Here is a 15,141-nt window from a genome sequence, read left to right as displayed (position 1 = left end):
CTTTTAAGTGACACTTTTTTCCCCCCATGCAGAGATAAGACTACTCTCCATTGAACTGGAATCGGGCTGAAAAGTGCCAGTACTTTTCACTGTTTCAGGGTACTCGTGATGAGACTTGCCAGTATTACTTAACGCAAAATTGGTTCAACGATCTAAAAACAAGACTACAGCTCCCAGGAAGCCCCGATGTCTTCATTGAAAGCCTAGGCCTGGAAATACATTTTGCACCCATGGGGTCAAAAATAGACATACCCAACATGGTGAGGACCCCACAGACCAGCCAGACTAGGGGGGAGAGGCCGATGTACAAAGAGTATTTCAGTACCCCCTTGGAAAAGATGAAGATGCCGCTGATGCAGGTGGTAAGAAAGATAGCCCACCACAGTGTGATCAGCCTCCTCACACATTGAAGCTTTCAGCTGACATTCCCATCTCGTCTGTGACATCCCTATCTCTTCTCCTCTTCGTCCTGTTCTTGTGCCCACTCACATCTGTTTGTTTTCTCAGTCCCCGCTCAAGGTCCCTGCCCTCAGCGGGCAGCACCGGTGCAGGCTGACCTTCCTTGGTGACAAGAGGTCTACTCAGAGTCGTTAGGGGAATGAGAGTAAATGTGACAATATGGAAGGTGGATAAGGGGAGAGTAAAAGAAAGCAACACTAAAAGTGAGGGAAAAGTTAGAGGTGAGAGAGAGGAAGTGCAACAAGTACACTATGATTGTATCCGAACTTGTGCGGGAGAACGTGCAGCCCGGTTCCAGCTGGTTTGATGTCCCCACGACGCCTAAAGTCAAAATGTATCACATCAACCTGACTTGGCTGATGTCTCGGTTGTAGCCATTGGGCACTACCGCAACGTGACGTCAGTCAGAGCCGCCGAGTGAATCTCTTATATTGATGTATTGTAGCAGTGTGTTTGTAGAGCTCTCAAGGTGGCTGAACGAGCTTCCAGCAGTGCCCGCATTCATTCGAAAGGGCATATACTGGTTATCTGAACATATCCTATGTTCCTCCCCGGATACTTCCTCTTTCCTTGGGTTCCACTCGCATCATATCTCCTATTTAACCAGGACTCCTCCCCCATTTCCTACTATACCTTTCCCATTGTTTTATACCCTCTCAGACGTGTTCACGCCCAGATATTTTGAGTTAATAAAAATTATACTCAATCAATATAAAAATTAACTCTCATTCACAGTTGGAATTGTGGAAAATGTTCTGAACTTGTTGACAAGCAGAGCTCCAGGCTGCCCTCCACCAAAGTCCTCAAGAAAGCGCATCTTTTATTTTTGGAGCATCTTAAGTTGTACAGTGAAGGTCTATTCTAGTCCAACCCCAGCTGTCACTCCTAGACAAGTCTCTGCGACTCTCAGTCTATACTCCAAGGTTGTGAAGCAAAACTTTGGAATTCTGCTTTGATCTGAGTCCGGAATGCATTTATTAAAAGCCTGTAATCACAGAAAAATGGCGCGTGTGTTCTCCAGGTATCCACCTAGAAGAAAGGCCAGAGAAAAAGCAGTACGCAAATATATACCCAATTACAATAGGTTCTAGAATTAGTTACATCTACACGTTTTGCAATTTTAATGAGCAGATGAGGTAGAGGTTATGGTAGCCAGAAAAACTGAAATCAGATGGCCTATAAAAGTACCAACACTTGTACCACGTGCCAGTAAATATTGCATTTGTTTTCTTAAATTCACACTCACAGCTGAGGCAAAGAACACTTGGCAGCTGAAAGTTGGAAACGCCTTATTGTCAGTTTGAGATATCAATACAACATGGCCCCTAACAGTTTTACATTAGTGTTCGGACTGAGAATGTTGTATTTAGCTCCCATGCCTAATGCCTCATACTTTACTTTCCTTGCTCTTAGATAATCCTGACACATAATTTAGAACTCCATTACTGCATAATCCTAGTGGCCCTGGCAATGGGAAAGCTCTGTGGTTTTGGAGCTGTCATTATGATGATGAAACCATATTTCAAAGAAACTCCTGACATATGTTCCATATATATAATGTACAAACACCTGCCTTCCCCTCACACTCTCTCTCTCCAGCCAGTTGATTATTGTATTTGCTCAGCATTTGAACTTAGAACTATTTAGGTAGAAAACGTACTGTGAAACAAACATATAAGTGGCATCCTTCTTTCTGTGGATGAGGCGGTTTGTATGACCACATTCCTAATTCTGCATGATATCAGTTGGCCGATCTAGACAGAACATTGACATTGATGACAGAAGTTGCTCTAGTCAAGAAGTCACACTGATCCCCACTCCCCCACCACAACCACCACAAAAAATTATCATACCATTTTTTGGTGAAAAGGAGAACCGGCAGGTGTCAAGGTGGGCAAACTCCAGAGATATCTCATCTGCAAGGGTTAATGTAGGTGAAGCTTCACTCTGGTTCCAAGAAACAGATAACACTTAATATTTGGCATTTTACAATGGTTAGTTATTTATTATGCATAATTCCTCTACAAATCATATGTGGGGAGAGGAGTTGGCCTAACGGCTAGGGCGCTCGACCTCGGACCTGGGGAACTGGGTTCGAGTCTCTGCAATGACTCTGAACATTCTGTGATTCTGGGCACATCACTTAATCTCCCTGTGCCTAACAAAAAATGAATGTGTCCCCTCATGTAACGTAACTGGTGCTATGTAAAGTGCTCTGATACGTGATTGGATTCGGGTCAAGTTCGCGCTATATAAAACTCTGCAAAAAAAAAAAAATATGTATCCGAAAATATATAATTATTACAAAATGTCATCAGTCAGCTAAAGTTAGGGCAAACCCTAAAAATGCACCAAACATGCCTACTTTATTAGTCTAAAACATACTGAATCTGCATAATCTTTCTACATCTAATATAGATATCTAGCGTTCTGTTGCCTCGCCACATCATTTTCCCTGCATACCTTATGCTGCCGCTTAGTCCAGTTGGAAATCGATCGCTAATCAAGTTCCCCTCAGCAGTCAGCCCATGTGTGCTACTCCTTCCTAATTCTAACTTTCTTTTATGCCTTTGTTTCCCTGTGGAGAAGGGCGAGGCACTGGAGTGTGAACTTTTGTTGCTGTTTGAGACCACTGTCCCTTTTGGAGACGTACAGAGGAAGCAAGTTAATATAACCATTTCTCCAAGTCTATTTTGGCCTCGGCTGTAATCACTACATTGCTCTACAGATTTCAGACAGCGAAAAATGTCCATTTTCCTTTGGTTTGTTAATGAGACTAATATCAAAATACAGTTGTGAATAAAATGACTGGGCACACATTTGTTACCATTACCGTTCAAATATTTAGTTAGCTTTGTAGGTCTAAGTCTTTCAAAGCACACTCTTAAGGAGCTAGTGTGCTTTGTGGGCATGCCAGCAGGCCTGGCTTGTATGTAACATATGCATTACCAGGAGAGCCCTGCCATACACAACAGTTTGAGCCCAAATTATTTTACCAGACCACCGGCCAACATCTTGAGAAGGCCATTTCCTACTTTTGACTTTTAACTTTCGGAATTTAAGGAACTGGTGAAGTTCAAGGGCCTTGTGACCCTCAAGGGTGAGTAGTGCGTTTTATAAAGCCCTGATTGATTGACATTTGCCCAGCCTTTCAGATGAAGAATCCGGAATGACAGAAAGATGCTCAAATTGCAACATTGTATATGCTAAGCTTGTCTATACATGTTGCAGTCCAACAAGAAGGCATACGCTTGGTTATGCTACTGCTGTTGCTCAATAAGCACAGAACAAATACTTTTTCTCTTTTTATGGGGAGAGTCTTTCTCTTTTTATTCAGTTAATACAGAACCAAGGCTCATATTTATTGGTTATTATTACCTGGCCCGTACCAAAGTAGTGCGGTGTCAAGGGTATCCTCTTAGCTCATCTCCTGAATGACGTTTCATGTGTCCTATTTTGAAAGCATCTATTTAATTAGTTAAATTTTAATTTTTGATAGGCTGAGAAGCAAAGTGTAACCTGATGATGGCAGGTCTAAAAAATGGAATCAAAACTATTGAGAATTATGGGCCAGATGTACAAATATCGACTCGTAAAATGAGTTTTGTGGGCCATACCGTATGGCAGTTTGGAAAGGCGTTCCTTACAAATTGCGATTCAGTTTAGTATGTTTCAATGATTTGAGACCACAATTCTAATTTCAAACCATTGAAAAGTTGCTGACTCCTCATAGGAAGTGGTAACTGATTCCCCTTGGGAATCTACTGGCAGCTGACTCCATAAAAAGTTACCAACTCCTCAAAGGAGGTGGTAAATGATTCATAGAGGTGAAGAGGCCCCTTTAGGAACCAGGCAGTAGCCTCAGGTGGGCTGCCAGTGGTCCAGAGGGGACATGTTTTCCAAAAAGGAAAAAATATATATATATTTTTTTTACTGATGCCTCCTCCAGCTCCAGACACGACACTGCCAGTGCCGAAGCCTGATGTCAAACCTCAGATTCACTCCCGCAGAGAGGCCCAGAGGTTGCTTGCAGAGGAGGCTTACAAAGCACACTGTCATGAAATATTTGGTACAGATTCTGATCCTGTGAAATATTTCCTTGGTGGTGATCTAGATTAGGACCTGGTTGGATTTCAAGTTCTGTCTTTGCACAAGGTAATGTTAAAGGCCGCAGAGGTGCTGGAATCAGTGGCGGCGAGCACAGGTAAAAGCAGTGGGGCAAGGTGGGGTGGGAGAAGTCGACAGACGACGGGGTAGGTAAGATTAAAAAATAAAATAAAACCACTTACCTTGCGCTCGCTGCATCGTCGAGTCAGCCATGGTAGAGGTAACGGCTTTGGATCCACCTTGCAATCCTCTTCTTCTTCCCCTGCACCACAAGGAAAGCCGGCCTAGTTAGCTTCCCCAAACCCACAGAGCCTGTGTGAGGGCAGGTGTCTTGGTTTCTTCTGGCTTGGAAAGCCATTACTTCAGACCGGTGGCTTCTTCAAATCGTAGAAAAGGGCTACACCCGTCCCTTCCTTCAGGCCCCCCTCACACTCCCCCCTCCACCTTCCTCTCCGCCTCCTGACCATTTTGTCATTGTACATCAGGAGGTGGAGTTAGTGTCAGAGATGGAAAATCCTGCTACCCAAGAAGGATTGTGGTCTGCGTCCTAATCAGGATTGCAGGAGCATAAACTTCTTCCACATAAAGGAAAAGCTTAAGTTGCTACCCTAGCTCAAGTTCTGCTGAGGTTAAAGCTCAGGGACTAGATGTTCATGGATCTGCAGGGTGTGTATGTCTATATCCTTAACCTGCAATCTCATCAGAAGTACTTGCGATTTGTGATGGGTTCTCGACACTACAAATGTGCAATACTACTCTTTGGTTTGACATCTGCACCTCCAGTCTTCACAAAGGTGATGGCAGTGATAGTGGTTCATCTCAGACGGTCAGGTATCCCCATCTTCCCGTACCTGGATGACTGGCTCTTCAAAGCCAGCTCACCGGACATGGTGTGATGCCATTTGTAGCCAACAGCATCTCTGCTGTTTGATTTGGGCTTTTCGATTAACAAGCCCAAATTTCTTTTGGTACCTCCCTAAGTAGCAGCTCCATTACAGGAGAGACCTATCTGGCTCCATCGTGATATCCCCCAGAGCTGTGGCATAAGTGTCTTGGTGGGGAAACAAGGTGAATATGACTCGTGGAAAGGCTGTTACTCCCCCCTCTGGCCGGGACTACGGTAGTAAGGGATGCCTCCACCCTAGGTTGGCGAGCTCATATGGAGGATCTGAAGATGAGGGGCCTCTGGTCACAACAACCTTGTAGAACTGCAGGGGATTTGTATGGTGCTTAAGGCCTTCTTTCCCTCCATCATGGCTAGGTCCATCCAGATCTTGACTGATCACACAACTGCGATGTAGTACATGAACAAGCAGGAGGCAGTAGGATCAAATCCTCTTTGCCTGGAAGATTTGAGACTGTGGTTTCGGGCACATCTTGAAGAGATCTGGTTCACCGCCAATTTCCTATTGGGGTCTCCAAATGTCAGATCCAACAGCCTGAGCCAGAGTTACCTTGCAGATCACAAGTGGTGTCTTCTTGCGTCCTCTGAAAATGGTCAGTTCCAGCAGCTCTGTGCCCTCTAGTGTCTGTTGAGGGGAGCCTTGGAGGATGCGTTTCAGTTGAGGTGGAACTTTCAGCTGCATTACGCGTCTCTCCTCAAACCCTTGATTCCTCAAGTTCTCAGGAATATTTGCCAAGACTTCCGAAGTCCTTCTCATTGCCCCAGATTAGGTGAGAAGGGTTTGGTTCGCGACTTTCTGCGTTTCTCCACATATCGCCCACTTCGCCTTCCTCAGACCGGACCTTCTCTCCCAGTTAGGGGAATTGGTTCTGCAACCCAATCTCTCAGACCTTCATCTATATGCTTGGAGATTGAGCGGCGACAACGGAGTTCCTTTCAGCTGCCACCGGAGGTGGTAGACCTCATGTGTCGCCCCTCTACTAAGTCTGCTTACTCTGGCAGATGGGAACATTTTGTTGCATAGAATGCAGACAGTGGTAATCATCCCTTGCAGGCAAAATTAATGTCCTGCAATTTGCACTTTCTCTTGGTCTAATGGGATGTGCCAATGGCACTGTGAAGGGTTATTTAGCCAATTTGTCTGTGTTCCACTGTCTGCTACATCAGTCATCCTTGTTTAAGTCCCCTTTTGTCATGGGTTTTATCAAGGGCCCGACAAATCTTTTTCCTCCAACTCTCATTCTGGTACTCAATGGGACTTAAATCAGGTTCTTACCTTTCTGGTGGGGACTCTGTTTGAGTTCCTTCACAGTTGCACTCTTCGGAAGTTGACTCTCAAAACTGTGTTTTTGGTTGCTATCACTTATGCTAGAAAGATCTGTGAGTTGTAGGCCTCTAGCTGTAGACCTCTTTTCACTACCATCTTTCCAGATAAGTTGGAGCTGTGAAACAGCTGCTTTCCACCCTACGGTCACTCCTTTCCATTTTGCTCAATCCATCACTCTTCTGACTATCTCAGTCCACCTCAGCCTAAGAAAGACGAGGAATGGTTGCATTGGTTAGATCCTCGGCGAGTGGTTAACTACTACCTGGGACGTACCAAGGGATTCCGGTTGGATGACCAGCTCTTTGTTGGCTACCTTGGCCTCCCAAAAGAGTAAAGCTATCCAGAAGAGGTCTTCTATCTCAGTGGATCCACATCTGCATTAAGACCAGCTACACCTGAGCCAAGGGAAAGCTCCACCTGAAGGAACCAGGGCCAATTCCACTAGGGCCAAGTAAACCACTTCTGCACTTTCTCATGGTGCACAAGTTCAGGGTCCTACCATAAAAGTCCATATGGTATTTTAATGTCTGGATAAGAATAATATATTCAACCATGTTGTTTGTCACCCACAGATCCAGAAGAATGAGTAGATGGAGTTTCCACCGTACCATACATGATGGATATTGTCCAGGATTTTCAGAGTGGTTCCATTATCGGCAGAGCGAGATTGGTAGTCTGTCGGAAACTGTTGCCTGGCAGTGATGGAGTTCATTTGAGTTGCTAGACATATTCCCATAGCATTCTCCAACCAAGAAATACCTTGTACTGCCCCATTATTGAGATAATAGTCCCTGATCAAGAGTGGGCTTTTTAAGGCTAGGAGGATTTTAAAATGTTTTAATGTGTCTGGGAAAAGTCTTGTTATACCGATGCATTGAGACAAAGTTGTGATGGTTGTGCTTTACAATGTTAGCAAAAAGCAGTCCAAAGAGTGATTTCTTGGCTTCAGATTTGAGATGATGGAAGACTAATCATCCTTGCTGATGATATGGAAAGAATCCCATCAATTAGAGTTTTTTAGGGCCAGAAAGACTCTCGTAGAAATGGTGAGGCTAATATAGTCTCTGATGGCCCTAACCTTATCTGGAATCTAGTTGAGGACTACCTATCCTGTAGAGACGATGAAGTCAGACTCCCTTTTTCACGTGCCAATGTGTTTGACCAAATGTGTTAAAAGAGAGATTGGGCAGAATTGAAACAGTTGGTTTACTCTTGGATAAACTCTGCCTTTACAGAGAAAATTGCAAGTCTAAGATACATGATACGATATCACATGTTTCTCGACATGATATGATTTGGTCTGTTATTTCCAATTTAAATGATTGTTCAAAAAATTGTCAAGATATTTATTTATGACAGATCAAATGTACTCTCCTTGTTAAAATATATTTCTCAAAAGCTTTTGATATATTGTATACTCCCCTTTAAAATCTGTTTCTGAAAAGGCTTTGATACATACTTGTCTTGTCAATTATATGGTATGATGATGTTTTTTATGATTTTGCTGTAAATTTGTTAATAAACTAATTTGTGACTGAAAGTTACCCTTGTTATATTATTACATTTTAAGGCATGTGATACGCCTATTACCACAGTAAAATCATTCCAAGGTGTGCAGCATTGTACCTAGTTTTGTGAATTATGACGAGTGTGCCCAAGTTGAAAGGGGCTCATTCTCGGGCATTGTTACCTTTGCACAGTAAGGGATATGTTATGTCCTGCATTTTGTAAGTAGTCTTTCCCAAATTTCTAATTAGAACTCTTTGCTTGCATTGGTTGTAAGGCATTACAGCGACAACCATTACATCCCCATTTCATTACTTTACACAGTTGCGTTAACTTACACTACTACCTCATATCCTTAAATTGGTAATGCCCACTATGTCAACCCACAGCTTTGCCCTTTCACCTCTTTATCCACCATCCAGCCCACATCTTAACTATAACCTTCATCCTAACACTAAACAAAATTTCATTTAAAAGCTAATCTTACCCGAACAATAATAAACTCTAATCCTAAATTGTTATTTAAATTTAAAAAGTACACTTATTGGTAGCTGTGACCATAAATAAAATAAAAGCAATTTGAATGCATGCTATCCCTCAACTAATTTCAAATGAATAAAAAGAAAATATAACTAAATGAACGTAAATAAAATATATAATGTTATTCTAATCCTGTTACTCAAAATAAAAGCAAATTATGTAAACTTAAGTTAAAATAATACGAACCTAACAGTAAAGCTAAATGAAAATGTTAGAAAAATAAGACACCCCTTTCTAACCACAATACTAACCATAACTGTAACCTTAATTTAAATCAAAATAAATAATGGGATAGTGCCCTAAATGAAGCAAGTTAAGTGTAAAGATAATTAACTTTAGTCTTACCCTAAATCTGAATTAAATTTACCTTAAATGATGATGCAGTGCTGGTATGTCTCAATAATGGCAGTTGAAGTGATGTAGTTGACAAGATGATAGGGTAGTAATGAGGCTGAAATAACCTTTCTGGTGAATGCCAAGGAACAATTCTCTAATTATTCTGGATTATACCTTTGATATTTTCACCTGGGAACAAAATGTGTTTGACTTCCAATATTTATAGAGGTAGGCAAATACTAGTTGATTACTATTGATAAAATAGTAAACTGCTCAGTATCATATGCTTGAGGAGAAGAAAATGCAGACACATTTCTTAGTTAAGCATGCAACATCTATATGGATTCATTATTGTACCTAACTTTGTGCTCACAAATATTCTTTTTCTTGTTATCTTACAGATGAGGGTCCTTTGCAGATGGCTGCTCCTCCACTGCCTAGCTGCCGGACTGACCTCCCTTCGCAACACTACTTTGCCAGTTTTGCCCCAGGTAGTGCAATACCTGCATCCCCTTCTGAGGCGAGTGCACCTGCCGTACAGCCACTCTATCATAGAGTCGATGGGAGCCTGAGCGTGCGCAGCAGCAGTTCTGAGCACCTGCTGGAACCCCCAGCCATAACCACAGAGGACTACCACGAGAGCGAGGGGTCGCGCAACCGGACCCGCGCAGTGGAGAACCAGTATTCATTCTATTGACTGGAAGGCCATTGGAACTGATGCAGATCTTTAGCCGACAGACATGCGACTCCTGTGTTGCAGCTCAAGTAGTTAGAAGCAGATTGGCTCCTGCCCCCGTAGCCAAAAGGGGTTTCTTTTTCATGGTGCCCAAACTGTCCTGAAGATGTTCTGCTGGTAGTCTGTATAAGATCCTGCAACACGTTGCTCTGTCACCAGTGCCTGTAGAAAGATGCCTACTGCAGAGCAGACATTCAGACTGCAACTCCTCGCTGGTAGTGCTGCTCACGCTGTGCCCATGACTTTGTTCCATTAACTACTCAGAGAAACGAGTAAAACATTTTCAGGGAGGCCGTAACTATTATCTGCCTAGTTTGAGGTCCGAAGTAAAACGTCAGTTTTTTTTGCTCGTTATTTATTATAAACTAAATGGTTTTGAACTTGTAAAATACCTAATCAGTATTTTTAGACCTTTTTATTATACTGTAGCATTAGAGACATGTTTGTTTTGTGGTGTAGGATTCTTGCTGCATGGTTTAGGATCCTGGTAGGACTTGGCGGCTGTGTTGCACCAGAACAGGAGGGCACCTCTTTGGCAGCCTGTGGTTTTGGACTGAGGAATGGTTAACAATCCGGCACTGCCAGGTGTGTTCCTGCTTGTTGGCTTGTGTTAGTTGATAGCCAACGGCCCACTCGCCAAAAGGCAGATACTTGTACAAACAGGAGTTCTGTTTTTTAACTTCATTGCGTTATTCAGTTCTCTGGTTATTTTTCTCAGACTCAGCAGCTGTCCTAGCGGCAGTGAGCTTGGCGCACTACTGATGCCATGGATGATTTTCTGCAAACCCTGACACCATCTCACCTACAGAAAATGGAGCGCGGCTTAGATGTTCTCTTTCTACCAAAGATCAGGGAGTCACTACAAACTGTTACTACAAACTGTTAACCTGGGCTGCTAATTACCAAGCGCTCTGGTATTTCATTAAAAAAAAGAAAGGAACACCTGGGTTGACGTTTATTTATGTTTAGAAGTATCAGTGCGTCGTGGAACCGATTTTGGTGAACAGTATTAAGAACGAAAATAATGCCCCGGTTACTTACCGGTATTCTTCATTACTCTGAGTACTAGTCTTCCTCACCACAGTATAGTTCCCCATCCCTTCCGGCCCTGTTTTTGTGTGGGGCTTCATCTTTCTTGTGCTTTGGTTAAAGGATGTTGGGTGAGGGGGCCGTTCCTTTTATATCAGTGGTGAATGACGGAGTCACCATATGGGAGGGATGGGAGGCTGGTATGCTGACTTTAACTTTTGGAGTTTCTGTGGGAGGCTAAAGCTCATTATCAGATTACTGTGGCGAGGATGACGACGACTAGGTAATGGCTTTGAGATTTACATTTTGTGCTCACCATTGAAAAGTTAACAAGCCTTCTTTCAGGCCTGTTTTTGTCATGTGATGTGCTGATTTCACAACTCTTCACAACACAAAAAGGAAAGTAAAACAGTCTGATGAATTGCCGCATTGTATACAGTAAGAGAATGGAATGCTTCTGCATAAGACATAGTCGACAGTGTTCTTGCTGTCGTCTTTTTATTCCTTTGTGGCTTTTCCATCTCTTTATGTTCCTTTTCTACATGCACACCCTCTTCATTTTCAATTCTGAGGTGATGGTTTTGCTGTAAGCATGTATTCTGGCTTGTCGTTTCCCTACAGAAATACTTCCTTGCCCACCAACCCAACATCCTCTGCCAGTCCCTTGTAGAAAAAGTAGTACTTACTGCTTCTCTGTGATTCCACTACTTTTATGTAGGTATCTGTGTGTCTTTTCACACAGTGAGCATTAGCTTATGGTGCTATATAGAGTTCTCTCTCACTTGCTCATCGTAGATTCTACATTGCAGACCCTGTACCATCGCCAGGTCAAGATCACAACATAGACTTTGTGACAGCCCTACTGGAAACTATTGCAAACCTCAGTAATGGACGAAGATTCATCCTCTAGGATGAAATTTGACCAGCTCATGTATAATAGTGATACATGTTGAAAGAGCTCAAGTGATTGACTACCTCAAATTTACCTGTCTTAATATTCAGTCACCTGCACAAGGTAGGTCAGAAAATGTATCTCCACCAATAGCAATAATGATAAGCAAATATTAGCAGTATCTTTTCAATGTCTCTCTCTCTCTCCCCGGGCCTCACAGCACTGCGTCATAACTGCAAGGCCTAGCATAGGTGGCTTTCCCTCCCCCACTCCTCCAGCTCTAGGTATTATCTGTGATGCCTAAGGAAGGAGGCTCTCCTCCCTTGGGCATTCCAGTGCTAGACCTTGGCTGCAACTCCTAAGGTAGTGGGACCTCACTCCCTAGGGCCTCGCAGCTCTAGACCATCTTTTTGGGCTAGGGAAAATGGTCTTGCAGTGCAAAAGATAGGTTGGAAGGAGGGGCCTGACCAGGAGACTTACGAAGTGTTTCCCTCCCAACTCCCGCGCCCCCCACGCCGCCAAAAAAACTGTTAGCTCTGGTTCATGATGGTGAACTCCAGGCAAAGGGGTCCCACTTCCTTGGACCTCACAGTGCTAGACAATGGATGAAAGGCCCTGGGAAGAAGGCTCCCATCCACCTCGCAGCGCTGTAACATGGCCATGTGCATGGGCTCACGTAAGGGGCATTGCTATCAGTAGTGCAACCAATGCACCCAAATTATAGCTGGATTTTACTGTGCGGCCTGAGGAAAGGTTGAGGTGCACTATTACTTAGTACTAGGGCCCATAGTACCATTACTATTCTACTTGCCCCTATTCTATGGGCCTTGCAGCTATGTTCGGCACAGAGGCGGTGCACTCCCATGGGCTTCACAGCACTGGTCCTTGGCTGTGAGGCCCATTAGATGGGGTTCCTCTCAGCGGTGTAGCTATCAATAGTGCAGTGGCACAAGGCCTGAGCGAAATTCCGGACCCATTCCACCCAAATTATTACTGTTTTACTGTCCAGCTGTTTGACTAGGGGCAATTTACTTTGCTTGCATCACGGACCATGGCGCCATTGCTGCAGCAGTAGCCACTCTTCCATCGGGCTTGCAGCCTTGATGCACAGTTGCAAGGCCCATCCTACCCTGGCTTCCTAGTCATGGTCCAGTTCTGCATGGTCGAAGGGAGGGAGCCTCCTCCACTCACCTCACAGCACTGGGCCATGGAGGGAAAGAAGCCTTTCTGAAGGGTGTAAAATAATAATAAAGTAGCAAGAGATGTGGCCCAATGCCCCAAACAGTATCCAAATTATGCTAAAGGAGGGTTTTCCTCCCCTGAGCCTAGCAACACAGGATTGTGGCTGCAAGGCCTCTCTCTAAAGGGAGTGGGGGGGGGACTAGCTATCAGTTCTGCAGCAGGTGCTGTGGCAATGATTTGTATTATGCTAAAACACAGTCCACATGATTAAAAGTATGCAATATATAACATGTATTATGTATGTGTGTATATGTGTATATATATTCACTGAAAAAATAAAGGTGAAAATGTCAGTTAAAGCATACAATTTGAAACTGAAAAAAACACTGAAATACACCAGTTATAATTATCTCAAGTAACTGTAACTCATGCAGTAAAGAAACTATAACTCAAGGCCCTGCTATGAACAGTTTTGTCATCAGTGATGTTATAAAACATGTCATGAGGGATGTAATATGAGAAGTAATTAGCAGTGCATGGTATTACTTGAGATAACTGTAATTAGTGTACTTAAGTGGGTTTTATTTTTTTTAGTTTATTATTATGTGCTTTAACTGACATTTTCACCTGACTAGAATGCACCTTTAACCTTTGCTTTTTCAGTGAATTTCTAAGGTTTTAAAAAAAATGTAAAGTAAGATATTATTACAATTCTAAACTTTAATGTTACTTTAACTATTGTTTTTTTCAGTGAATTTCTAGTTTCTTTTGTTGTAAAGTAATAGTTTATTATGATACGTAAAGCCAACGCCATGCTTCGCACGGCCTTCACCCTGTGGCTGTGCGAAGCATGGGGTTGGCCACAGGCCTGCCTTCAGCCGTCATGGGCTGCCAAGCCACCTGACACCCACAGCATTTGACCATGCGCCATGTGGGGTTAGCCACAGCGCCTAGCCTTCATCCAACTCCTGTGATAAACCATCCCCCGCTGCGCAAAACCGTGGGGTTGACCGCAGGCCTAGGCCAACCCTCACAGGCAGCCAATTCCCTGTCCGCTGCACACAGCCTCAATCATGCATGGCATGAGGTTGGCTGCGGGGTCTGACCTACCGCACACTGCCTTAAAAATAATATTTTGCTTTACTCCCACAGTTGTGTGCGAAAGAAGCACCCTTAAGAATCCCCCACCTTCCTTTTTCTTTTTTTTACATTTTGGCAAGGGGGGGGGCGTAGTCTTTATTTTTAAAATCGCAGCCAGCTGACGCACAAGCTCCTGCTTGACTCGTGGGAGCCTCTCGCTGCTATGAAAATTTGACAGGAAAAAAAAAATCAACTCGTTGTTGCTGCTATGTACATATAGGTGCACATTTAACTTAACGTGTATTTGTAAAGCGCACGTTCACCCAAGGGCATCTTGGCGCAGAATAACAGATGTTTATTGTTACCCAACTCAATGTTACTCATTTTATCGACCCCAGAAGGATGAAAGGCTGAGTGGACACGCCGGGAATTACACCTGTGACCATGAGGTCGAACACAGGTCCTTACAGTGGATGCATTAGTCCACTAAGCTATAACTGCCAAATTTCTATGGTTTTGTGTGGGTAAAACATGAACCTAACTATAACGTCCCTGTATCCTTTGTTATTTTTATTGAATGTCTATTTTTTTTTAGCGGAATGTTGTCTATAATTACCGTACGTTAATACAAGGCCTTCGACCGTCATGCTCGCCGGCAGGCCAGGCCCTACAGCCAACTTTCCCGCATGCACCCAACCGCACCCTGGGCGCAGTGGAGGTATGGTGTGTGAGTAGGTTAGGTTTTTTAGGTCTCGCTGAGCCCAGCGCATGCGCTGGCTCGGAGAGACATTTTGGAGGTGAGTTTTCAAAGTGCTGCTGGCTGGCCTAGCGCTTGCGTTCACGCGCGAACCGCTAGCCTTCAGCAGCACTTTGAAAACTCGTGCTTTTGCGAGTCATCGCGATCACTTTCGCTTTCAGAGCGATCGTGATGACTTTCGCTTTTATGGCTGCCCAGCGTTACTTTTACTGCCGCGCTGCCAATGCTTGTTTAAACGTGTTGGTTAGCTCAAGCTTACCAGACAGTGCATCCCACTGGTTGCATT

At 43.7% G+C, this 15,141-nt stretch overlaps 1 protein-coding gene across 5 annotated transcripts in view; it reads left to right on the top strand.

The window, feature by feature from the left end:
* SH2B2 (SH2B adaptor protein 2) overlaps positions 1-10,849 on the top strand; it is a 505,642-nt gene extending 494,793 nt beyond the window's left edge. For 4 of the 5 annotated variants that reach the window (XM_085649839.1, XM_085649838.1, XM_085649836.1 and 1 more), the window contains one exon: positions 9,581-10,849. In XM_085649839.1, coding sequence (XP_085505965.1) covers positions 9,581-9,876 — 296 coding nt within the window. In that variant the 3' untranslated portion in view covers positions 9,877-10,849. Of the gene's footprint in view, positions 1-7,369; positions 8,908-9,580 lie in introns of those variants that run through there. The other variant, XM_085649840.1, reaches the window with a different exon arrangement.
* Positions 10,850-15,141: the final 4,292 nt, after the last annotated feature.

Source organism: Triturus cristatus, chromosome 3_2 (assembly GCF_964204655.1).
Source record: "Triturus cristatus chromosome 3_2, aTriCri1.1, whole genome shotgun sequence".
In the NCBI taxonomy this organism is placed as follows: Eukaryota; Metazoa; Chordata; class Amphibia; order Caudata; family Salamandridae; genus Triturus; species Triturus cristatus.
The sequence above is the reverse complement of the archived record's forward strand: the minus strand, read 5'-3'. Positions and strand labels throughout refer to the sequence as shown.